Below are 26,429 nucleotides of genomic sequence, written 5' to 3'. Positions count from 1 at the left end.
AATGTACAGTGGGCAAGGTCCCTCCCTTACTTATAACCTTCCTACAGTGTCCCATTGGTCCTATAATAAAATGCTCATCCTTGATCGTGGCTCATAAAGCCTAATGTGCTCTGACTCCTGCCTTCCTCTGACACATCATCTCCTATTTCAGTCTCGGTGCAGCGCCCATGCTTCAGTTACAATGACCTGAATTTGGTTCCTTGAACACACCAGCTCACTGAGGTCTTAGGTCTTTATACTTCCTGTTTCCTCTTCTGGGACAGCAGTTCCCAGAAGTCTTCACTTAGATGGCTTCTCCTCACTACTCAGGTCTCAGCTCTAATGTCACTTCCTTTGAAAGGTCTATAGTTGTCCTTACCTCAGTCACTACCTAACACCTTGTTTTATTTTCTTCACAGGCTCAAAACTACCCAACATTTTTTTTTGAAGGTACTGGTTTATGCTGTATTGCCTGTCTCCAGCAACTAGAATGTGATTTCCATGAGAACAGGGATTCTGCCAGACTTGTTGCTCTAAATCAAACATCTAGACTAATACCTGGCATATAAGAAGTACTCACAAAAATGTGTTCCATGCATGGGTAATCCATAATGATGTCTATGGGCAATCAGAGTAGGTAACAAACATTTGTATTCAGTATAAAATATATTAGCCTGCATAATGCCTTAAAGTTAAGGCTTCATGAGACTGTGCTATATCACGTTCAGTGGGAAAACAACAGAAGGGAAAACCAAATCCTATGTGATTCTATAGCGATTTAATCAAGAAGCTGAGGCACAAAACAAGTCCGGGAACAAGCACAATCAGCATCTTACTTTCAAAAAGAAGTGAAAATTTCTGTAGGCTTTAGCAACGTGGAATACCTGCCCCAGGAAGATTTCACTGAAAGCATGCTTTAGCAGGAGTCTTCCAGTCTTTGGAAATGTTTCAATTATGACACCACATGCAATAGTTTCCTGTATTTCTACACTCCTAAAGCTGAAAGGACCCTTAATAGTGAATTTAGATTGGCTACCTCACTTCATATAGAGAAATTAAAGCCACAGTAGTCAAAAAACTGCTCTACCATCACTTTGCCAGACAGAGGTCAGGATGGGACCTGAACTCAGAACTCTTAATTCCAAGGTCATTTTTTTCTGGTATATCAGGTTGCTTGCATCCTCCACGTTAGGAATAAAAGTTCCCTCATTGTTACTAACCTGACCTAAAAGTAATTTTTGGGACTACAAGGGAGAAAAACAAATTTCTTCTCAGTGCTGGATGAGGTAGGGGGTGGTAAATTAATATAAAATATCAATTTCAAGAAATGGATAAATAATTAAAATGTTTACAATCATACTGTAATATTAACAACAACAATAAATCATATTCTGGGCTCTGAGCAAAGTACCCATCATGACATATGCATAGCCTGGGTGGCCAGTAGCCCTGAGGGGTAGATTATTACAGTTCCTTCCCCTAATGATATTTTGAGCACAGATCAGGAAGTACCGCAAACCACATAGTAATATCTTTAAAATCAGGATACCTCTGTTAGGTTTTAGGAAAGATATGCATGCTACAGGAGGTGATGAACAATTGGGAATATTTTCTATATATTCCTTACAGATCATTTCTTAGAGAAATTAGGATTTTTCACCAAGCATTTTTTAAAAACGCAGTGCAGTTTTCAGGAAGTAGTGAGAATTATGAAAACAGTAAATATACCAATAACTATGTAATGGGAAGAAAAGTTTGAAATATTCTGATAAAAATTGCCTCTGGGTTTATCCTCCTGGTGAGAAGCAATATATCAGGAAGAACATCAATAGAATGGTAACCTAACTGAAAAAACAGGTAACTCCTTAAAATGTGGAAATCATGATCACAAATGTGACTACTTCAAATGATTATGGAAAGGAGAACCCTTAGCACTGATCCTACATTAATATCTTCCTGGTGTAGGGACCAGTGTAGCTTCCAGTCCACTCATCCCCAGGTGTAACACCAATGCCTAACGCAGCTCTACACAAAGTTAACTTAATGAAGGTGAGGTATCTGGTCTCTCGGGGACAGAACAATGTCAAGTGAACAAATAATGGGTCTTCCTGGCTGTCCCAATTAATGAGCAACCAATAAGGGCTGCCTTAGGGGATGAAGTGCTTTCTCTCACCGCCTTCCAGATGGGGAGTACTGCAAGCATGGCACAGACAGGGGAAATCATAAAAGTTAAAAAAAATCATTCACTCTTTTAAAGTACATGCAAGTATTTATTCAAAAGTTGTTTTATGGAGAGTTGAAATCAAGGAGTAGATCTCATTTATTCTCCATAACTAGGCCTTAGTGGTTTGCTGTCAAGAAAAATAAAGACCATTTGAAGATCATAAATTTCTTTATTTCTTAGTATATTAAATAATTGGTAAGTTCATTATACAGCAAGTTCAATTTGGTGCATTTGTTCCCTATTTCTAAAAGAACCACAGGTTGTAATGTGGCAAGTAACACGTCTGTCTCATGTATAGGGGAAAAAAAAGGATAAAACGAAACTAAAGAATAATAATAAGGAAAAACCCATGACCATCAGTTTCTCTTTTTTTGTTCTTTTAAATATTTTTTTGTTCTTTTAAATATTTTTTTGTTCTTCTAAGTAATTTTTTTTGTTCTAGCTAAATAGTAAGGAATGTGTTTCAATGAGTGAAATGTGTAAAAAAAATTTTTTAAAGATTACAAACTTTGACAATTTCAGTGCTCATAAATGGAAAAGAGGACATAATTATTCTAGAAAAATTTTATTTTGTAAACAGTATTCCAAAAATTGAGTGTGATACACATTTAGAAAGTACATTGTTTAAAAAAGTTTACCTACTAATTATAATGGTTCCAGAAGTAATTCTTCAACTAGCTCACAGCATAAGCCTTGAAGCAAAGCCCTTTTTTTGAAAGTGTTATGTTGGTAGAGCCAAACTGAGTTTTCCAGATCATATTTAGCTAGCCTAACCTTTATTTATTTATTTTTGCTTTTAAAATGAAATGGCTAAATGAGAAAAATCTATTTTTAAATATCAAGAACTGGCTTCCAAGTTAATTCTTCTATTCTAAATAAGTGTGAGGCAGGGTTTATAAAGAACTTCCGTATTTACACGTATCAATGGGGCCTCTGACTTGCTGAATACCTTCCAGGAGGAGAAATAAGATACAAGTTACATTTCCTGAGAGTGAAGTGAGAGATGCTTGGAGTTTATAGTAAGTCATTTCTTTCCCAGCTGACATCCACCATCACCTGTCACGTTACAAGCAATTTGGCCAGCAGGGCCTGGAGGGCTTGTCTGAAATGCCTTCCCGGCAAGCTGGGTGATGATGTTTGAGTTCCACAGCCACAGAGACTCTGAAATCTTAGCCTTTTTGTGTTTGCTGTGGGGATACAGACAGATGGGTTGTTAATGGGAAAACAAAGCTTGGATGACTCTCAATCTTTCACCTGTTACGATTAGCACTTGTTCATTGTGACATTGTAAATGATTTCCTATTGAAAACAAGCTTTGCCTACTAGATGACATTCAGATAATAAAAATTGAGGGTGGACTAGAGAAGGTGCTCATCAGAAAGACCTTGAACACTAGTTTTTTCAGGTGTCCTTTACCCAATAATTGTAGTAACTACTGAGTCAAACCCAACCCCACCCCTAAGAGGTTCTCTGAACTCTGAGATGTCCTTCCTGAATCTGGGGGCTTGGCTACTGCTTCAGGATCAGCCTGAGAGTACAACTTATCTGAGAGCTGTGATTTTCCCAATGGCATGTACTCAGCCTTTTTTCTAGAAGGCAATGCTATTGCTCCCATACCTGTACTTTTTTAAAAACAACTTTAGTAAGGTATCCTTGACAAACTCTGGTTTCTTGTCAGATTATAGAAATTTTTCATATTTTACTTAATTTTTCTATACAAATAAAGTTCAAACCCCTTAGCCTCGCACATAAGGACTTTTCAAAAAAGCACCTCAGCCCACCCTACAGCTTCCTCCACCTTCCAGACACTCTCCCTACCTGTGTTCACTGACCATATGGGATTCTCGCCATTCTTCAAATTCACTTAACCTTTACCACCACCGTGATGCTCCCTCTAACTACCACACACTGGCCCCCTGGCTCACCTTGCACATTTGTACGTATCCTTCAGGACTCTAGTTTTCACATCTTCTATGAAGCTTTCCCCGATTCCCTCAGAATGGGCTTCATCTGTTCTTCCACAGTCTACCATACATACTATCTGAAGATTGCTGCTACATTCCATAATAGCTAATTGTTGACATACCTGCATTCCCACACAGAAATTACTCGTTGGCAGGGACCATGTCTTTACTGATCCTTAAATCCTGAGTGCCTCACACATAGTGAGTACCCAACATAATTTGAGAATTGAATGACATACTTCTTAGAAGTTCCTCTTTCACTGGTATCAAAGCTGAACTTCAAAATGATAGTGACAGTATACCATAAAATATTTTTTTCAAAATAGCTCTTGTAAGCAAAGGGAATGTTATATTCGTATAATGGTTAAATTAGAAGAGACACAGGCAATGTGAAAATAATAGAGAGGATTGCCTAACATCCATGTCTATGAGCTTCTGAGCCCCACAGAGGAAGGAATGGCAGGAGTTGATTGAATTATATTTGTTAGCTACACTCTCGGGCTCTGTCCCGTAGTAGTACTGCCTCAGGGTCCAGGGGATAGTTAGAGGGTCACTGAATCCATGCTGCCCCCCTCCAAAGTATACACACATACCCACTTAGACATAAGCCATGGGCAACTCTGGCACCTGAGGACGAGGATAAGGAGCTTAAGTAGATTGTCTGGGTCCCTTAGAGCAGCATTTTTGTAGAGGGGCCACACAGCAAAAGTATGGGTGACATGCATTGACAAGGAGACTAGAAAACAAGAACGGAAGCAAACTGGACTGTGAACATAAGCACATGCACAACATTCTTGGGCTCCCAGGAGAAATAAGAGCAGCCCTTAGGAGGGAGTTGAGGTTCTACATTTGTACAGGTAGAGAGGAGGAAGCAGAACAATTTAAGCACTGGTGTCAATATATCATTTGAACCTACAACCTAATGAGATATTTAGATTATCTGAGTCAGAATGAGATCAGTATTATATTTTAAAAGTGTTATTGGACCACAAAAAAAAGAAAGAAATTTGCCTGAGGACATCAGTGAAGGTTGTGTTTAGAAAGTAGGGTTTATACTAGCTTTCTAGGATATATAGGATTCCAACTGGCAGACATGATGGGAAGAATGTGAAGAGAGAAATAGGTACACAGAGGCACTTAGGTCATTTCCTTGGAGACGGGACAGAAGTCAACTAACTGTGAAAGGGAATTTCCAGTGTTCAAGAAGTCAGATATGAGTAAGTTAAGGGATGTGTGTGAGGAAGTAAAAGTGGTCAGTAACATTATTCCTTTGGGAAGTTTGGGAGTAAAAGGGACTGTCAAGGGAAAACACTTCTGGAATAGGGAAGGATTAAGTATATACCTGTAGACTAGAGCCAGGATACTGTGGAAAGAGGCGTTGAAAACAGGAGAGCAAAGGAGACCATGGGTAAATCAATGTTTTAGAGAAAGCTGGCTAGAAGTAGATTAAAAGCACAAGTGAAGTGGTTAACCTTTGAAAACAGGGAGGTAGCCTCTGAGAGGACAGCTGACGCAGAGAAATTCTATGGTAGAGAGCAGAAGTTGAAATGGTTCAAATAAAAGGAATAACTTGGATACAAAACATCTGGTCAATTCATTCTCCTATTCACCAATCAGATGTTAATTCTACAAGGCACTATCTCATGTATCCATATTATTTAAAATTTTTACTGAATTTGTGATTGCTTTTAACTTACATAGACAGAGACTTGGTGAGTGGAATTGTTAAAATCCATTTGGATCCCAGATGGTGGAAAAGTAAATGGAAGCTACACTAACTTCCTCCCAGGACCAATCTGGAATTACTACTAAATTGTAGAGAAAGCATCCTGAATAACCAACTGAACACTAGCTAGAGAGAAGCCTGATAACCACGGACAGAAAGAAGAAACCACTTCACCAAAACATGACTGGTAGACAGTGTGGAGGAGGCACAAAAGGGCTGGCTGAACTCTCACAGGTGGCTGCTGAAGATCCGGAGGGATATTTCAGGAGCTGTGGGTTCCCCTGAGAAGTGTGGGGTCTAAACCCCAAGCTGGATTCCCCAGCCTTTAGCAACAAAGCTGGAAAGGAACCCAGACAACGTCTAGTTCTTAAAAGCAACAGGGGTTCTGTCTGCCAGGAAGAGATGGCTGGAGATGCAGAGAGTCTCTTAAAGGCCCAACACACAAAATTTCATTTGCAGCCACTTACTCTGGGATCTAGCAAAGGGAGGGAATGCTTGAGGAGAGTCTGGGGCTGGTAGCTCTAGGGAGAGAACTGAAGGAACAGCTGCCAGGTTCCCTGTGATGAGTCACTCCCCACACTGCAGCAGCCATCTTTCTCAGGCAGAGCACTCCCCTACTAGTAGCATCAGCCTGAGGGGAAGTAAGAGCCCTACCCACAGGAGTTACTCTGCCCCACCCTGTAGAACTTGGGCTAGGTCTCTGAGTACAGCTTGATAAGTTTAACAGCTGATCAGTTTAATGGCTGATTAGTTTAACAACTAAAGCAGAAAATACAAAGAAGCAGACAAAATGGGAAGACAAAGAAACAGACCCCAAATGAAAGAACAAGAGGATTCTCCCAAAGAACTAGGTGAAATGAAGACAAGCAATTTATCAGATAGAGAGTTTAGAGTAATTATTGTAAGGATACTCAAAAGCATGAAAAAAGACATAGAAACCATAAAAGGACCAGTCAGAAACAAAGAATGCAATATCTGAACTAAATAATACACTGGAAGGAATAAACAATAGGTGAGATGAAGCAGAGGATTGAATCCTTGATTTGGAAGACAAGGTAGATAAAATCACTCAGGCAGAGCACCAAAAAGAAAAAAGAATTTTAAAACATGAGGAGGGCTTAAGGAACATTATGAGCAACATGAAGCAGAACAACATGTCAACATGTGCATCATGGGAATACCAGGAGGGTGAGAGAGTGAGCAAGGGATCGAGAACCTATTGAAGAAATAATGACCCAAACCTTCCCTAATCTGGTGAACAAAAGAGACACACAAGTCCAGGAAGCTCAGAGAGTCCCAAACAAGTTGGACCCAAAGAGGCCTACACCAAGATACATCATAATTAAAAAGACAAGGCTTAAAGACATGGAGAGAATCCTAAAAGCCTCAAAAGAAAAGCAGATAATTACCTACAAGGGAGCACCAATCAGACTGTTGTCTGAATACTCATCAGAAACATTTCATCCCAGAAGAGACTGACATGAAAAATTCAAGATGAAGAAAAGCAACGACCTATAATTAAGGGTACTTTCCCCAGCAAAGCTATCATTTAAAATTGAAGGAGAAATAAGAGCTTCCCAGACAAGAAAAAGCTAAAAGAGTTTGTTAACACCAAACCAGTACTGCAAAAAAATGTTAAAGGGCTTGCTTTAAGAAGAAAAAGAGAAAGAAAAAAAAAAAAAACAGAGGAAAACAGTCTAACAATAAAATGGCACTACATAGATATCTATCAATAATCTCCTTAAATGTAAATACCTTAAATGCTCCAACTGAAAGACTTAGGGTAGCTGAATGGATAGGAAAACAAGACCCATATATATGCTGCCTTCAAGAGACCCACCTCTCAGATCAAAAGATACACAAAGACTGAAAGTGAAGATGGAAAAAGATATTTCATGCAAATGGAAAGGAAAGAAAACCTGGAGTAGCAGTAATTATTTCCAACAAAATAGAGTTTCAAACCAAGCTATAGTAAGAGACATAGAAGGTCACTACATAATGAAAAAGGGAATAATCCAACAAGAAGATATACCTTTAGTAAACATCTACACACCCAACATAAGAGCACCTCCATATGTAAAGTAAGTCTTTTTTTTTTTTTAGGTTCACTAAATTCACTTTAAAAATCATAAAACGTTTCTTACAAAAGAGCACTACATTCTGTACCCTGCTCTGAATAGATGCCAGGGAAATACGGACTGCTGTTATTTTTCCTCCCTGTCCCACCGCCCACCCCTCAATGTTCTAGTGACGGCAAAGTGTTCACAATAATTACATAGGGGAATTTTCCTTTTTAGCCACCAACAATGAACAAAAATTAAAATTTACTCTGCTGCTGTTTCAAAATTTCAATGTTAGTTTCTGCACATCCTCCCCCCACTCTGTTTGTAAGGAACTGAAATGTTACAGCAAACATTTGGCTGCATCTCAAATGCAGAACGCCTAGGAAGCAGAGGAATGCTGGCTTTTTAAACAGCAGATTTTTAAAAAGAGATGCAGTACTCCTTCAGTTCTTCACTGGTCTTAGAAAAACTCTCCAGAATACTGCTTCACACTGTTCTGCAGCAAATACTGTGCATTCTGTACCCAGCCCTATGTTCCTGTAATGGTAATGATCCGGTCTTCGCACACTTCTAAAGGCTCATCAATTTTGATCCGAGCTCCTGACTCAGGACGACGAACTTCTTTAATCCTCTGACCACCTTTGCCAATAATAGATCCAGCCAAATCTTTGGGAATAGTTACTTGTATGGTAATGACAGGTCCACCAAGATCACCGTATGAGCCACAACCCCCTGCAGAGGAATAATCATATCCGGAGCTGCCCTGAGGTTCATAAGCCACCTGCCATTCTGAAGGGCTCCACGTATCTGTTGCAGAGTCCCAAGTTTCATCAGCACCGAAACCAACCATGCCATCACAATGGTCTCCAGGTCTTTCTCTTCTGTCATAGGCAACTAGATCTCCTCCTGTAGGTGGTGGTGGTGGTGGAGGAAGAGGAAGATCCCACGCTCTGCTCTCACCCCGGCTACCTTGACAAGGTGGTGGAGGAGGTCCTCGCCAAGGGCTCATATCATGATAATCTCTTCTAGATGGAGGTATCGGACGCCCGCCCTGACCAGGAGGCATTCTGTCAAAACCACCTCTTCTCTGCACGGGATATCCCACAGGACATCCACGGTGGTCATCAAACATCAGTGTAAAGCCACCATAATCATAGGTTTCATCGTAAAATTTGGGATCATGAGGCTGTGCACGTCCCTTGATGGGAGACTCTGATATGAGATGAAGGATGATCTTGCACTTTATACAACCCTATCAGTGTTTCTTCCCATAAGCACAACTCTGTCAGTGGAATAAAGACAGCATTCCTGGAAAAGCTTGATTGTTGTCTGAGTGTTCTCTCTAAGTTCTTTGACTTTAGCCCCTTTGACCCCAATAATCCCTCCTGCCAGACTCTGATGAATCAACAGTCTCAATTCACAGTCAAAGTCGTTTCCATTATAGTGCTGGTAATTTAAGCATTCCACAGCATCAGATTTGAGTGGGAGCTGGCTGGTTGCAGTGGGTGATGGCAACTGCAGGCCCTCTTCCAAGGTTGGGATGATTTCCTTCAGAATTTCTCCATTTGTTTCAAAATCAGCACTGATACTCAAAATGTGCTCCGAGCCACTGCTGTCTGGGACCGAAACACTGGCATTGCACTCTGTACCCAGAGCCTTAACATTCTTGCCTCCTCTTCCAATCACTGCCCAGCATTCTTGCTCTGAAGCAGAATGCATAATTCAACCATCTCATCAGCGTTTCTAGATCTTTTAAAAGCTTGTCCCGCTTCCATGTCTTCTGCAGGGCGTTTACCAAATTCACCACTGGTTTCAGTGTTGGGGAAAGTTTCCTCTGGCTGTTCAGTTTCCATTTTCTTGGGTTATATTGAACACCAATCAGTTATGTATCCTTGCAGAGAAGAACTGAAGTATTCTGGGCAGGAACAACTGACACCCTAGTGCCGCAGTAGCCTATAGGCCGTAAACAACCAGAATGTAAGCAAGACTTCGAGGCTGGTGCAGCTGAGAAACAGAGGAAATGGCGTCCGCTATGTAAAAAGCAAATCTTGATGGACATAAAGAGAGACATTGACAGAAATACAGTCATATTCAGGGTCTTTAACATCCATTGACCTGTATGTGATGCTTAAGAAAGTTTAGCCTTCTGAGAGAAGGGGTGGGATTGAGTCCCATAGCCCATGCCTGAATGATACAAGGCAATACTTTTCAGTTTCTTGGTTAGCCAGGGAAAAGAAAAGTATAGGTTTTCCTTGCACTGTGTCTCTCTCCAGCAGGGTCCAGAAAGGCAAGACTAGACACACATTCTTTAACCAGTGTAATCCCAGTGCCCAGTAAAGTGCCCAGTCCGTAGTGGTGTTCAATAAATGATTGTAGAATAAAAAGGTGAGCTCTATTCTAGATTGCATTATTTCAGTGACTTACAGAAAGCTACCTCTTACCCCTCAGCAGAAGAGAAACATTTCAGGAACCCCTAATGTGTACATAATAAGCTACAGATTTTACTTGCAACTGGTAATTTTTTAGTTTTAAAAACTTAATAAATTCCTTAAAATTTAATAAAATTATAAATCTTTTATGTCTAATGCTGCTGAAGATATTGGGTAATATGCAGAATAGATGGATAAAGCAATAATACAACATACTTAGAAGCACATATCAATAGCTCTAAAAGTGAACTAGGAATTTCACTTTGAAAAAATAAATCTTATGGAAATAATTCTAAACACACAGAGAAAGAACCTTCCTGTATGTTGAAGTGTTATTTATAATAAAAAAATACGGAGGTAGTGGAAAGGTCCACGTGGAAAAGACATGCCCTTGGGGTGGATGGCTCAACAGCGGCAAAGACGAGGCGCCGGTCATGCTGCAGGACACGGAACAGTTTTCCCCACGTGCAGGAGTTTCCAAGGGAACTGTTAAGGTCCAGAAAACTTGAATAACTTCCCCAAAACACTACACATCTTCCAAATATATAATTTAGGGTTTCCTAATTGCTGAGGATTATTATTTTTATAAAAATTTAAAGCGCAAATGAGACTATCTTTTACCAGCTCTTTTTTTTTTCCATGTAAAGCTGTGAAGTTAAACAGTCCCTGCTTCCAGAAAACAACCTCCCATTTAATGGAAGACAGAGAGAGAAGTTTCCTCTTCACTGGAGATTTATTTGTAGCAGAAGTTAAAGGAGACCATATCTGTCAATTATGTCACTGTGTCTAGCTCCTAAAGTCTTATTAAAGTTAATTGGTGTTGATTACTTTTTCACACCTAGCCTCATTTTCCCCCATTCTGAGGAACTGTTTCAGCTGCAAAAGCACCAGATCACAGGAATCATCCTAAATCAGAGACGCTACAGACTTGACGCACATATGAACACTCCCTTCTCCCCTCTTTTTGCTAATGGGTCACAGCGCTCTCATCTGCTGAACCCAAAATGGGCTGAGAATCTTTCTCAACACAGAATTCCAGATAGCCACTGGGTATACATCATAGAACCTGAGAGATAAGGCTCTTTATCATCCTTGAGTTCAATACTAAATCAGGAAATTCACTTCCCTGGTACATTTAAAGTTGATTGGTTTTCCCACTGGCTAGTCAAAATAAGGGTGTGTTGCCCCTTCAGATTCAACAGTATACAGAAATTCAACATTCATTAACTCTTCTAAAATTTTTAAATACATTTTTATTTAAACATGTTTCCATAGAAGCAACTAATGAACTGTAAGCACTGTTTATACCAAGAAAATAATGTGCTCCATAGTATACACATTTTATGTGTATTTTCTCTGGAAACTTCACCAGTTTTCCCTGATAATTGCCAAAACACAATTTAAAGAATATCAGAATATGATAATCTATGAGATAGCTCTCTCTCAATGTGTATAGAAATAATGAATTATTTCTTTCACATAACAAGGGATACTTGTACATACAGAAGCCAAGGAACTCTTTTCTTAAAACATAATGCTAGAAAACTAGGTAGCATGTCACACAGATTCTTTAAAGCCCCGTAATACATATCATTTGCTCTTCCAAGGAATAATGAAAAATAGACATGAATTTAAAATAAAGCCAAGCATATAAAGCCCCTCAGCCACCCTGAAGCCCATGTCGCCTTGAAGCGTACGATAACATTTAGTTGGAGGGCCCTTGCAAGAGCGGCCTTTGGGATCCCCACATTAAGCCAAGCCTAAGGTACTAAGTGCACCCAATAGGTGGCATCTGACCAACACACGCGTTGGATCTCTCTATTCACAAATCTTACCTGGAAGATATTAGAACAATAAAAACAAGCTCAGGCACAGAAAGAATCCCCATTTTTCATACAAGATAGCATCTGCCTTTTCCCATGCTAATTCTGCAAAGCAGCTTATTTACAAATAGCTGCAACTTTACTCCAGTCTCATTGAAAAATTAAAATGGTGTCCTGGCTGGTATGGCTCAGTGGAGTGAGCACTGGCCTGCTAACTAAAAGGTTACCAGTTTGATTCCCTGTCAGGGCACATGCTTGGGTTGTGGGCCAGGTTCCCAGTTGGCGCCTATGAGAGGTAACGATGTTTCTCTCCCTCTCTTTCTCCCTCCTTTCCCCTCTCTCTGAAAATAAATAAAATTTAAAAAAGAAAAGAGAAATCAAAATTGCATCACGTAAGAGAAGCATCCTAGCATACTTGACTCAATGAGTGAAATTAAGTGGAAATGTGCCAAGCTACTTGACACTTCTTAGTCAACTTAACCAGACACCCTCCAGTGTGCTGCAGTGGGAGCACCAGGGTTCTGATGTGCAGAGTCAGGAGTGCAGAGAGAGTTCTCTCTCTCCAGAGAGAGCCAGGAGTCAGGAAATAAATTTCATGTTACACCTAATATTTATTATCATACCTATTCAAAGGAGAATAGCATTGCCTAAATGTGGCACCAAGTTTTCCAATATAATGCCTAAAATTAGCTAAGTCTTCCTATGCACAGGCCTGATGAATTTTAAAAGATCTTCACTATAATCCTTTAATCCTTTAATCCTCAAACCAGAATTACAGGGTTTAAATCATCAAGAAGGCAATGGGAAAGAAAACCTCAATTTTTGGAGGAGAATTTGACTTTCTTAAATTAATTAACTAAGTTTATCTACTAGTAATTAAGAAACATCTAAACTAATATACAAGGTCTGTCCACAAAAAGTCCAGCCATTGTTAATATAACGAAAACGGCTTGTGCAACATCAATGTAACCTGGCAGCCAAGGGGAGTGGACTGGAATGCACCTGTGTGAACAATGGTGACTTCACTGTGCTAGTCAGTGGGGGCGGTAGACACCGTTGAGTGAGCATGTGTACTGTGTTGTTGTTGCATTCAAAATGACTGAGTGAGTAGAGCAATGAATTTGCATCAAATTTTGCCCTGAGCTTATACATTCCTCCGCAGAAACTATTCAGATGATTCAGAAGGCCACAGCTATGGGCAACTGGTGACTGGCAGCTTCATCATAACGTGTTTGCTCATACATCACGTCTCATGCAGAGTTTTTTGGCAAAACATCAAATCACCCAGGTGACTCATCCCCTCTACAGCCCAGATTTGGCATCCTGTGATTTCTGGCTTCTCCCAAAACTAAAATCACCTTTGAAAGGGAAGAGATCTCAGACCATCGACAAGATTCAGGAAAATACAATGGGGCAGCTGATGGTGACTGGACAGCTATGTGAGGTCCCAAGGTCTACTTTGAAGGGGACTAAGGCATCATTGTCCTACGTACAATGTTTCTTGTATCTTCTTCAACAAATGGCTCTGTTTTTCATATTACATGGCTGGATACCTTCGGGACAGACTCTATCTATCTATCTATCTATCTGAAACGTACATGAGATACATATTGACTTTACTGCGTATGAACACCCAGTCATGAAACTGCCTTGTCCTGAGGGTTTAATGCCTGCATGTGAAGCCACTCAAAAGCCCCCCGCAACACACAGGTCTGTGGTTACATCTGCTGAAGTGCCCCATGTGACAGTCACCCATTATATTCCCCAATATCAAATTACTCTCTTCCTTTACACTCTTCTTGTTTACCAATTAATAAGCAGTTCACTTTTAAGGAACCGTACCATTAAACTAGAAGTATCTAAAGTATTACAAAAGAGAAGGCCTAAAAGAAACTTTCTCAGGGAAAAAGTAAGTTAGAAATAAGGTCTATGTGGAGCATGTGAGGATAGGCAATGAGATGATTAATGCTATTTCCCTTTGAGAATTTAAACGCTCAGATTCTCAGCAACCCCGTCTGGTGACTTAAATATTAAGCTACCCAATAGGAAGTGAAAATGTTCGTATATGCTTTCACACAAAAACAGCTGTGCTGCATCTTAAAGCAAACGGAATTTTGATGGGTTTTTCATTGCAGTGTATTCATACACTAAAATGTTCATCTTGGACTGAAAGACTGTAAATATCATGACCATATTTGCTATATTTGCCTGCCTGATGACTCAAGCTTTCTGAGTTACTATTTATCCATCCTCAGTTACATGTAGCCAGCCACATGAGGAATTATCACCTTGAATAGCTGGGACCAATTGTCAGTATTTCAATGGCAAATAATTTTTTTTAATTATCAACAGAAAAAGAATAATAAAGATGACAAAGGAAATCTTTGGTGAAACCATTTTGAAATGAAATGAATATCAAGATCAAAATAAAACTAAAAAAGTTTTTCTTTACTATTTACTCTATACAATATATGGAATGAATGCCTAAGGGCTACATTCTTTTATTTTAATTTATCATGAAGCTTATCTGCATGCATAAAGCATGTAGAAATCAGTATAACAAGTATAAGCTTTTTGTCTCTAAGTCTATATGGTACCTATGCTTTAAAGTTTACATTTAAAAATCTAATTTTGGTCATCTCTACTTTAAATAAAAATATTCCTTCAGAAAATAAAATTACAATTCTCTAAAGATTATGCCTCTGTCTGTACATGTAAATGTTGTTTATACCATAGAACGAGACCAGATTGCAAAGGTTATTAAAAACAACACATTTATATTTTTTATTTACCACATTTACCACAGCATTCAAGTGAGTATGACAGTACTGAGATGTTTTATTTTTTAACAAATTATTTGGAATCTCCTTAGAAAATAGCTTATGTGGTACTGTTACGATAAAAAGAAAACTTATTTTACTTACACAGCATCTCTAATAAGAAGTGCACTTCCCAGTCTGAAACAGGTTCTATCCCCTTCACAAAACGCACGTCGCAAAGAAAAGCTCTCTCCTAGGTCAAACCCTGTAAAATGTGACAATTTCATCCACCAATTGTATTAAATTTAGTAAACTCACAAAGATATTAAATTTTAAATAAGATTTTTTCAAGAGAAAGACATTCTTAGCAGTACCCCAGTAAAGAATTGTGAAGTTGTGATTTTTTTTTTTGTTTCATTCTTTGCGAAGTATAAAGAACATTATTTTGGAACATCAAAATGTTTCCCTTAGACCACTCCCAACTGATGGCAGCTCAAGATGCTGAATATTGTAATTATAATTGTACTCAAGTTATGGATGCAGAGAATATGTGTCACTCCTTCCTTCAGCATGTAAATAAAATCGATCCAATTGAGCTATCCTAATTGCAGTTCACCTGTTTCCCGTGTTGTTCTTTTCACATATCATTCATGATGTGCATTTGTGTACACTGAGAAGTATAGCAGTCTGTGTAACTGTACTCCTCAGTGCTGGGCTCCGTACGATTGGATTCACCCTTGTCATGAGGATTTTCTGTTCAGTGGCTTCAGTTGTATTTATTCTTGTACATTGCTTTTGAAAATATACTTCAAGTTTGAGTCTTATAGACTTGTAAGTCCCACTTTAATTTTTGGAGTTGATTTGTATTTCCATGTAGTTTAACTTTCGGGAAACTTCTTACCACCGTGTTGAATAAACTTCATAGTAAGTCAGGTCATAGCACAGGCGGATCCAGTCAACGTGATTTCATTGCAAAGTCTACTAGAGTCAGCAAGTTTTTGCTTTGCTAAATACAATTATTCAGTGAACACAATTATACAGAAATTTTGAAAATGCCATCCAATTTATAAAAATCAATAGAAAGGTTTTGATAAAACTCTTTTATGCCAGATGCTGTTTACAACAATGAACATGCCAGTAAAATTCGTTCACTCAGAAAAATAAAAAGAATTTTTGTTGTCCATATCTATGCACTGATTTATTTCAACTAAAGTTCTACTTTGGGGATCAGCAAAGTTTCTCGATTTCATTTGTCTCCTCTTAGGATGCAGAAGGATACCATATGTCTCAAAAGACATAAATATGAATTTTCTTTGCCCTAGGGAATTATCCTAAGTAAATAATCAGAGCAGTGCCTTGTAGCAGCTCTGATGGCTAAAGACAAAAATTTTATTAAGTAAAAAATATCACTGCCATTCAACTGAAATCTAAGCAGCCTTTAAAAAATCATGCTTTAGAAAAATATATAGTGATGTGGAGAAATGCAGTGAGATCTTTCTCATAAATTTTCTTTTCACAAAATTTCTACAATGTATAAAACTTCTATAATTTTAAATAGTCTTTCTTTCTACAAGAGATTGAGTTGTTGGTCTTCAAACAATATACAACTCTGTTTTCAGCATATTTTCCACACCATCCATATTCTTTCCTTTTAATCTTTTATATTGATGTCGTCATCTTAAATTACAATGTCAAGGAATTACCCATAATGTATTACGTTTGGCGGTAATTTTGCACATAGTGCTCCTTTGTAAAGGATTATAATGCTTACCTGACACTTCCAGTTCATCTCTATCGTCTTGTATGAACTGACGTCCCTCTCTCCTCAGGATAGCACATTGTTTTTCTATTTACAAAGGAAAAGTATTGAGGATTTCATTGCATTTCCTATCAATTTTTTCAAATAAATTTGAAGCAAACAATATATTAGAAACTTAAAAATAGAAATAACTTAAATAATTTTATTAAATTTCTGTAAAATGAGGATGAGAAAATTACCTCCCTAACAGTGTGTTTGTGAAGATTACATATAGTTATTTATGCACGTGAAGTGCTCAGAACAGTGCCTGGTATGCAACAAATGTTTGGTAGTGGTAGCTATTATTGCTACTTACTATTACTGTTATAACATCCCAATTGTTGCAATATACTTGACATTAGAAAATTAGCTAGCTTTAGCATCATTAAATTCTCACATTCAAAGCATATTCCAATATTAAAATAAGTGAACTACTATTATATTTCAACATAACTTTAATACAGATTTTGGTATCAGGTGATGTTAAACTTTAAAATAGAAGGTGACTGATATGAACTGATTAAATTCCCCCCAAAATTCATATGTTGAGGTTTTAATACATAATGTGATGGTATTTGGAGGTGGGACCTTAGGAGGTAATTAGTTTTGGATGAGGTCACAGGGGTGAGGCCCCCATAATGGGACTGGTGTCCTTATTTATAAGGGGATGGACAGACAGGCACTCTTTCTCTCTCTCTGCCATGTGGAGAAACTAGAAAGAGTGCCCTCACCAGAACTTTGCCACACTCGCACCCTGATCTTGAACTTGCCAACCTCCTAACTGTGTGAAATAAATGATGGTGAAGCCATCACCCAACACCAAGGTATTCCTGAACTAAGACAGCAATGTAGATACACGTTATTAAAATTAAAAAGCGAACTCCTCTTATATATAAAAGTGGCCTATAATGGAAATATGTGAGAAAATCATTAAGAAAATATTCTAATTAAGAACTAACACAAAGATTTCCTAAAAGGGACATAGGAAGCACTAATTAAAGATTGATAAATTGGAATTCATTAAAATTGAAATCTGTAATTTTGTTAAATCTAAATCTAAAATGTTCCTGAGACATTAAATGCAGTTAATTATATTCAAAGAAATAAAAGATATAGTTTGTCTCCATTCAAAGCAAATTTGCATATTCAATATTACCACAACACACTCATACAGTAATGTACATGTACACACTATTTTTTTTTTATCATCTGGTTAAATTTAAATCTAAATCAGGCTAAACTCTGGGAAGGTGATAGTCAATTCATAATTCAGACAAAATTGCAGCCAATTTTTAGAATATGCCAAGGTAACTGTACAATCTTCTTAACTAAATTTAATAAGTATTTTGGCATCATGCAATCCTAACCTTAATTCTTCACAGCTAAAATTCATGTTTGGGTTTAATGACCTAGAAGTTTTCAATACAGAAGAGAGATAAAACCACTTAAGACTAACTTGATCTCCTGCTCTGTGGAATGTGGAAACTCCTGACTCACCAGCTCAACTGTGGAGCTCCTGAGCCCTTTCTTTAACAAAACATCACTGAGCTCAGGGGCACTGACAGGGCATCATCTTAATGTATTTAGTCAGAAGAATAAATTAGATTCTAAATAGTGCTACCACTTACTCAGAAGCTTCAATACACATAAATGAAATTATAGCACAGAATAATTTTGGAGATCACTTAACTACTTTGGAAATTCCTACTTCGGAGATCGAAATATAACTGCAGGTCCTATATAATAGTATAATTGGACATTTTGTAAACATTACCAATTTTTAAATCTGAATTTATAGTCGTTTTTATAAAAATCAAGTATCTCATCAAGATCTCTACACCAAAAACTAGAGAATGTTGCTGAGAGACATTAAATTCCTAAACAATTGAAGAGATTAACCAAGTATTTAGATCGGAAGATTCAGTATTGTTAAGATGTCAGTTGTCAACTTATTTCCATATTCAATGCAATACCAAATAAAATCCCAACAGGGTGTGGGTGTGTGTGCATGTGTGTGAACTGACAAGCTGATTCTCAAATTTATACGGAACTACTAAAAAATTAAAATAGCTAAGGCAAAATCCAATAAAAACAAGCTAGAAAGCTTACACAGTCAGATATCAGGAATTTTTATAACATTGTGTTTGTTGGTGCCCATATAGGTAAATAGATCAATGAAACAAAGAGTCTAAAAACAGACCCATGCAACATTTATTTGCCATAAAAAGTCCAGTAATATACAATGGGAAAAGGATCATCTTTTCAATAAATGGTTCTGGCTCAACTGGATCTCCACATGGAAAAACATTGAATTGCTCTGGCTGGTGTGGTTCAGTGGATTAACTGTCAGACTACAAACCAAAGGGTCGCTCATTCGATTCCCAGTCAGAGAACATGCCTGGGTTGCAGGCCCAGTCCCCAGAATGGAGCACATGAGAGGCAACCACACATTGATGTTTCTCTCCCTCTCTTTCTCCTTCCCTTCCCCTCTCTCTAAAAATAAATAAAATCTTAAACAAAAGAAAAACACTGAACATTGACCCTTACCTCACACCTGACCTTTACCTCACACCATGCACAGAAATTAATTAGAGATGATCTTAGACCTAAATTTGAAACAATAAAGGACTAAGGAAAACACAAAATCTTCATGAACTTGGGGTAGCAGAGATTTCTTAAAAGGGACACAGAAAGCACTAACTATAAAAGATTGATAAATTGGACTTCATTAAAATTAAAATCTTTATTAATCAAAAGACAATATTAAAAGAGCAAAATGGCAAGCCACAACTAGGAATCACACTCTTGCAACAGACATTCAATAAAGTATCTCCAGAATATACAAAGAATCCTCATCAATCAGTAAGAAAAAGACTGAAACCCTATTTTGAAAATGTACTACAACAACAAAAAAGAACACACTTAAGCACTTCACAAAACAGAATATCCACATTGTCAACAAGAATTTTAAAGGGAGCTCAACATCATTAGTAGTCAGGGAAATGCAAAGTAAAACCACGATGAGATACAACTAAGTAACTAAAAATTAAAGACCTGACAGCACTAGGCGTTGAGGAGGGGGCAGCGCAGAGAGAACTCCCCGACGTCGCTTGTGGGAGTGGAAATAGTACAACCACTTTAGAAAACTGTTTGGCAGCACTTATTAAAGCTAAATATACCTGAACCCTATGATCTAGAAACTCAATGACCCAAGAGAAATAAGTAAAAAAATGAGCGTAAATGGACCTTTTAAAAGAGAATATTCATTGCAGCATTACTCATAATAGCCTACAACTGGGAACAACCCAAGTGTTCACTGACTAGAGAAAAAATAAATTTGAATAGATACAATGAAAAACTGCATAGCAATAAAATAAGAATGAACTACTGATACACGTAACAACCTGAATGATTCTCAAAGATATAACATTAAGGAGAAGAAATGCCATTCCAAAAAAGACCACCTACTACAAAATTCTCTTTTTATGAAGTTCAAGAGATTATACAACTAATCAATGTCAGTGTACTGGTACCTTAGTGGGCCATCAAGTGGGGGCCAAACTTGGGGTTCTGTAAATGTTCTATATTTTTACCGGAGTGGCAGTTACACGGATGTATAAGTACATGTATAAAAATTCATTGCATTCTCCATGAGAGACTTGTTTATCTTAGTGTATGTAATACCTCAACAAAATGAGGAAAACAGCATGCCTGGGAGAAAAATACTTTAAACTAAAGGGGATTCTTGCAAAACAAAACAAAAACCAAAATTCAGAACACATTTTCATAATGAATATGTGACTAAAAAATAAGATTAACTTTAACTTCTTCACAACAAGGGAAGCCCCAATAGATGATTGGTGAAACAAATCTCAAGACAGTGAAAATGGACTTCCTGCTATGACCTTTTCATAGTGAAGGGAAGGTGAACTGGCCTACTGCCAAGTTGCAAAGAGTGTATGTCTTATTTAAATTCTTCTAGAGACTTAATGAATATATGATGTCAAGGTAATAAAGCTGTCACTTTGAAATGAATTGAATTCAACATTTCCATCAATACTTATGAGAGTATTTCTCCACTGAAATCATTCATTTATGAAAATCAAACACAGCTTTATATCTTTAGAATGTTGTTTATTGTAAAATGCTACACAAAATAAATGAAAACTAAATGTTAAATATGTGGTGATGAGATTAAAGGCATAATAATCGGAATGCATGAGTTTTAGGGATCCGTTTCATAAAAGTGGCAAGTGGCTATCACAAGTTGAAAGTGTTGATATTGGCACACGCATTTTAATATGAAATAAAGCACACTTTTTCAGTAAGTGTGCATGTGCCTTGAAGAACCACCGATGAGACCATTGTCCACACCCCTGTCAGGCAGACAGGGGAATCAATGCCGTTGTGCCTTTTCAAAGGCTCTCTGGACTTTCTCAAAAGTAATTTCTAAAATTTCACCACAAAAAAAGATGTATTACTTAGAGACCCTTATTCAACAGATCTTTTGAAAGAACATGGAAATGTTTTTAATAAATTCATGCTAAAATGGTGGTGGTGGTTGCCAGGTCCACTTTTTTCCTCCCGGTGCTTGAAGGTCCTGGGAAGTTTGTGGGGTGGAAGGATATGAAAGGGAGCAAAGGAAACACAAAGGAAGGTAGCTAAATCAGATTTGAGTAGATCATCTAGATTGTATTTAGATTACCCACAAATATATATACACTTTTAAAAAGATTTTTACCCTTTTCTCCCTCCAAAAATCAGAATACTGAGGACCTAAGAACAAATCATTAAAGAGACATTATGTGACTCTCCCCCACATCACAAAGCTAGCCACTCAGAGGCCAAGTTCAGGAACATGTATAGAGGACACATGGACAAAACCAAAGGGGGGTAGGATCAAGGGTGGGAAGTAGGGATGGCTGGGGTGGGGGATGTCAGTGGGGGGAAAGTGGACACAACTGTACTTGAACAACAATAAAAAATGTAATTAATAAAAAAAGAAAAAGAAAACTGAAGTTTCCTATAGGCCCACTTTTTTTCTCCGTGTGGAACAGTGCACATCAAAGCCAAATTCTAAACAGAATGATAGAGTACCTATAAAAAACTCTCTTCATTCTTTAGAAGAAATGTTTCTTTCCCCCAATCTCAGTTTGAAATGTGCTCTTCAAAAAAAAATCCCTTTCCCCTTAGCCTCTAAATCCTTCTACTATGTTCTCACCTACTGGCTGGCCTTCTATTATATTGCTAAGCATTATAAACTGAGATTAGATCACATATCTTTGCAACATATTTTTTATCATTGTTCTGGTATTTTTTATACCCACTCAAATAGGTTTTCAGTTTAATAGAGTATTTACTGAAGGCATGTTGAATTCCCTTTTTTTTTGCCTATCAGAAAGCTAAAAAGCCCAGACCAGTTAAAGTCCATTCTTTAATTTTTCATTTTTTTTCCAATTGATTTGATACATAAAAGATCTGTGAGTGTTGCTGATACTGAAAATTGACCAGTTATTCCCTAAGGACACAGAGGACTCTGGCCTTAGGAAAAGCCAGGGGTGTGGGGGGATCATTATAAAGAGGAAAAGTAAATTAGAGGCATCATTAAAAATAGATGTAAACATGTTCTACTGAATTCTTTATAGTTTGTTAAGGGTTCTCAGTATTACTTAAGCTATTCATATACCACTTTGCTGACTACAGGGCAATAAAATATATAATTTGTCTAGAGGAGATATAATTTATCTTTTAATTTGGCTAAAGTGTACATTTTTCTACACATTTGTACTTAAGTATTTATGTATTATGCATAATATAGAGTAGCAGCATTCAATTAACTGGGAAGGAAGGCTTGTTGAAAGGTCTTTAGGGAAGATTCGTTACTGAAAGATATTAATTCAGAAACCTACCCATTCACACATCTGGTAACGGCCCTGGAAGGCAAGTGTGACCATCTCTCAGGAGGTCTCACAGGGCAGTATTTCTTGCTTTGATACATTTTCCAGAGTCCAAGGTGTATGTAGCCTTTGACCTTGCAGGCCTGCAAATCCGATTTGACAACAAAAAAAGCACAGACCCCCTCAGCTCCTCCTCCTCATTTACCTGATTCTACTCTCCGGGCCTTTCTTGTTATTTCTCCCACGAGCTGAGCATGCTCCTGCCTCAGGGCCCTGGGACATGCGGCTTCCCAGACGTTCACGTGCCTCACTCTCTCACTGCCTTCATGTCCCTGCTTCGACGTCCCCGCGTGAGGGCAGCTAGCTTTCCCTGACCACTCTATATGGTAAAACAACCTCCTCCCCTCACCTCGCGTAGGATTGCTAGATATGGCAAGTACAAATACAGGGCACTAATTAAATCTGAAGATCAAATAAATAACACAAATATTTTTAGTGTGAGTATATCCTACACAATACTTGGAACATACTTATGCTGAAAAAAAAATCATTATTTACCTGACCTTCAGATTTAACCGTGTGCCCTGTATTTTCTATTGCAACCCTACTTGCTCAGACTCTGTGAGGCCGGACATGATGGGAGCAGGTGTCAAGAAGGTGACAGTGAAGATCGGAATGGGAAGGAATGGAGACCCAAGAATCAATAGGACGTGATAATGGATTGACTGTAGGGAGGAGGGAGAATTGGCTTGCTTAGCTAGGTGAAAGTTTCGTTTACTGAACCGAGTCCCACTGGAAGAAGAACAGAAGATTTGGCTAGGAGTAAATTAATCTGTGGTGAGACAGAGGAGGAGTTAGAAATGTTAGGTTTGAAGTGCCATTAAAAAATTCAAATGAAGTTATTGAACAGGCAGTTAGAGGTATGTGTATAGAATCAGAAGAGAGGTCTGGGCTGTGAAGAAAATTTGGGAGTGATTAACATATAAATCACATTTAAAGCCACAGGGACCTAAGAGGAGAAGAAGGAAGTGCTACCTCCCGAGAAACTGTAACATTTCTCTTCTCTTGTCCATTTTTCCTGTTCTGTTTTCCCCATTTCTTCATATCCTCGGGGATATAAATAATATACTATGGAATTATTATTACCAGTTAAACTAAAATCTGTCTAGGTTTATAGATGCTCCTCTATTTATCAGTGTTTTTTCCTAGCATTATTAAGGAAATATTAAGAGTATTGAGGAAAATTGTTTACCTTTAGAGGCAAAGCTCCTGACACAGCATTTGTTTGCCCCGGGATGGGAAGATGAAGAGCAGCAATTTGCCACAGACACAGATGTGGCTTGTTTTTCTTTCATAACTGGATCAAAATAAGAGCTCTTTGGGGGTGTGCATTTAAAATAAAAAAGGCTAAAACCGAATTCCTATTGGGCAGAGGAGGAAGCAGGCCTTTTAATTTTATTTTTGCTAGTTGCCCTCAGGCCCCGCTGTTCACTTCATACTTTGACAGCAAGTCTGATAAAGGACTGCAGAGAATCCTAGGTTGGAAGAAAATCATTGGTTAACAAAAATAGGTACACTGGACCAGAATATAAGAAAAATAATACGGAAAAGTGACCAAACAAGAAAAAAAGAGGGGCAGGGGGACAATATATTTTAACAGATCACAAAAGATCACAGAACCTTCACTATTTATATTCTATCTAAAGCTATTCCTCCAATGGAATAGCAACAATACCTTTATTAAACAATTTGAAGCTTTCCGCCACTTAGAAGTCAAAGAGTACATTGGTCAGTAGTACCATGCTTTCAGGGTACCACACCGAACACGAGGAATTCTTGAAAATACAAAACAATATTCTCTCTATGACAGCATACTCTCTACTCTGAATGTCAGAATGCAATGTTTGTCAATTAGTAAAAGCCAAATTTCAGAATAATGGTTTTTCTTGTAAATAACATAAAATTAGTTTAAAAGTGTTTATGTGTGGGGCCTAAGTTTATAATCAATTCAATCTAGACACTTGAAGTTTTACCAAAAGTAAAAGAAAAATTATGATTTAAATGGATTCTACCATATGTCTTTTAAGTGTAATTATTTATTTATCCTCACCTGAGGACATTTCTCATTGCATTTTAGAGTGAGAGGAAGAGTGAGAAAGAAACATTGGTCAGTTGCCTGCGGCATGAGCCCAGACCTGGGATCATACGTGTCTGGACCGGGACCGACCCCACAGCCCTTTGGTTACAGGGCAGTGCTCAAACCCACGGAGCCACACTGGCCAGGACTTCACAGCTCTTCTTATTAATCGTGTTTTTTGGCTGCTTTTCCTTATTATGGTTTTCTGTTTTTATTACTTTTGATGATAATTCTATACTTTGTCTTAAAAGAAAGAGAAAAAGAGGAACTTTTAATTATTTGATACATAAATTTCTATCATAGAAGAAAGTTTTTAAGTAACTGAGTAAAGTAAGTTTTGAGATGGTCTACATGCTGTGTAATTGTTAATACAATTCTCTTCCCCACCCTCTTCTGACAGCTAAGTTGAAACTTCCACATTCAAACAGAACTTCATCTGCAGCATGAAAATATGCAAATATACCTTATCTTATAACCCCCACATAATAGTACAATTGATGAAAAATATTAAATAAATTCTTAATAGCCTCATGATATTAAAATTCAAGTTGTTATTGAATCTCTCCATATTACTCTTGGATTCTGTCTCAACTGGGACAATATTCCAAGCATGGTAATTGTTAAATATACCATAAAGCAAAGCAGTTAAATGACTCAATTTATCCTTCATATATTTAGGTTTAACAGTAGCCTGTTGACAACTTCACAGACTCCAGAGTTGAAACCCTAGCCTCTCCCTCAGATTGGTGATATTTTATTTTTAGATGTAATCACTTCCCTCCGGTAAATGGTTAGTGACCACACGCACAGGTCTGCACATGAGGAAACTAAAACGGGCACCTGCGCTGTGAATCAGCTACACAAGACACTAGAAGAGTGGCCTCGTCGCTCCGTGCCCGGCGGGTCATCTTACGACAGTGCTGTGCTGACATTTTAACTGCTGCAAACGATACCTGAAGTTAAGCAATTTCCATGGCATGTTGAGTATGCCTTACTTCATAAGCACCTCCTACCAAATGGCATGATAAAAAACAACTCTTCATTTTGTTTCCAATTTCCTTTAGCACTTGATGTTACGTGAATCTTGTTAGGGTTCAGATTAATTTTGAATTCATACCCTTGTGAAAATTATTCAGAGATTAACTTGGTAAGCTAATGGACCGGCATATATACATTTTGGTAGTTCTACACTCAGTATAACCTGATTGAAGAACCGAGATACCAAAGCTGCAAAAGCAAAACATTCAGGGGAATCCCAAGCTGGGGAAGTTTCAGTTATGCAAGATGATTAAATTCCACCGATCTGCAGAACTACACTGTGCCGAGAGTCAATAGTCCTGTACTATACACTTAGAAATCTGTTTAGAGGGTAGATCACATGTGAAGTGTTCTCACCACAATAAACAAAAAGTTACTAAAGGCAAAAATAACAAAATAAAAAGGACCTGGTAGGATAAGATGCAGAAAAACCACATGAGGAAAAAAGGTCAATTATGCCGAAGGGGAGGGTTTCTAAGCGTTTCCTCAGACACGCTGCACTAGATTTTCCTGGGGAGCTCGTCAAAGGTGTAATGACTGAATCCCACTCCAGGCTTCCTGCGCAATGGGAGTCTCTGAGAGTGGGGCTTGC

At 38.0% G+C, this 26,429-nt stretch overlaps 1 protein-coding gene and 1 pseudogene across 1 annotated transcript in view; both read right to left on the bottom strand.

Moving 5' to 3' along the window:
- The window catches only part of COL19A1 (collagen type XIX alpha 1 chain), a 335,696-nt gene that overhangs the window by 288,211 nt on the left and 21,056 nt on the right, over positions 1–26,429 (bottom strand). The window contains exons 3-4 of the mRNA XM_045184877.2: positions 16,739–16,813; positions 15,133–15,232 (exon numbers count right to left, since the gene is read on the bottom strand). Coding sequence (XP_045040812.2) covers positions 15,133–15,232; positions 16,739–16,813 — 175 coding nt within the window. The remainder of the gene's footprint in view (positions 1–15,132; positions 15,233–16,738; positions 16,814–26,429) is intronic.
- Positions 8,417–9,811, bottom strand: LOC112319302 (heterogeneous nuclear ribonucleoprotein K pseudogene; annotated as a pseudogene).

Source organism: Desmodus rotundus, chromosome 11 (genome assembly GCF_022682495.2).
Source record: "Desmodus rotundus isolate HL8 chromosome 11, HLdesRot8A.1, whole genome shotgun sequence".
Classification (NCBI taxonomy): domain Eukaryota; kingdom Metazoa; phylum Chordata; class Mammalia; order Chiroptera; family Phyllostomidae; genus Desmodus; species Desmodus rotundus.
Note: the sequence above shows the minus strand (reverse complement) of the source record. Positions and strands in the feature narration are given on the sequence as shown.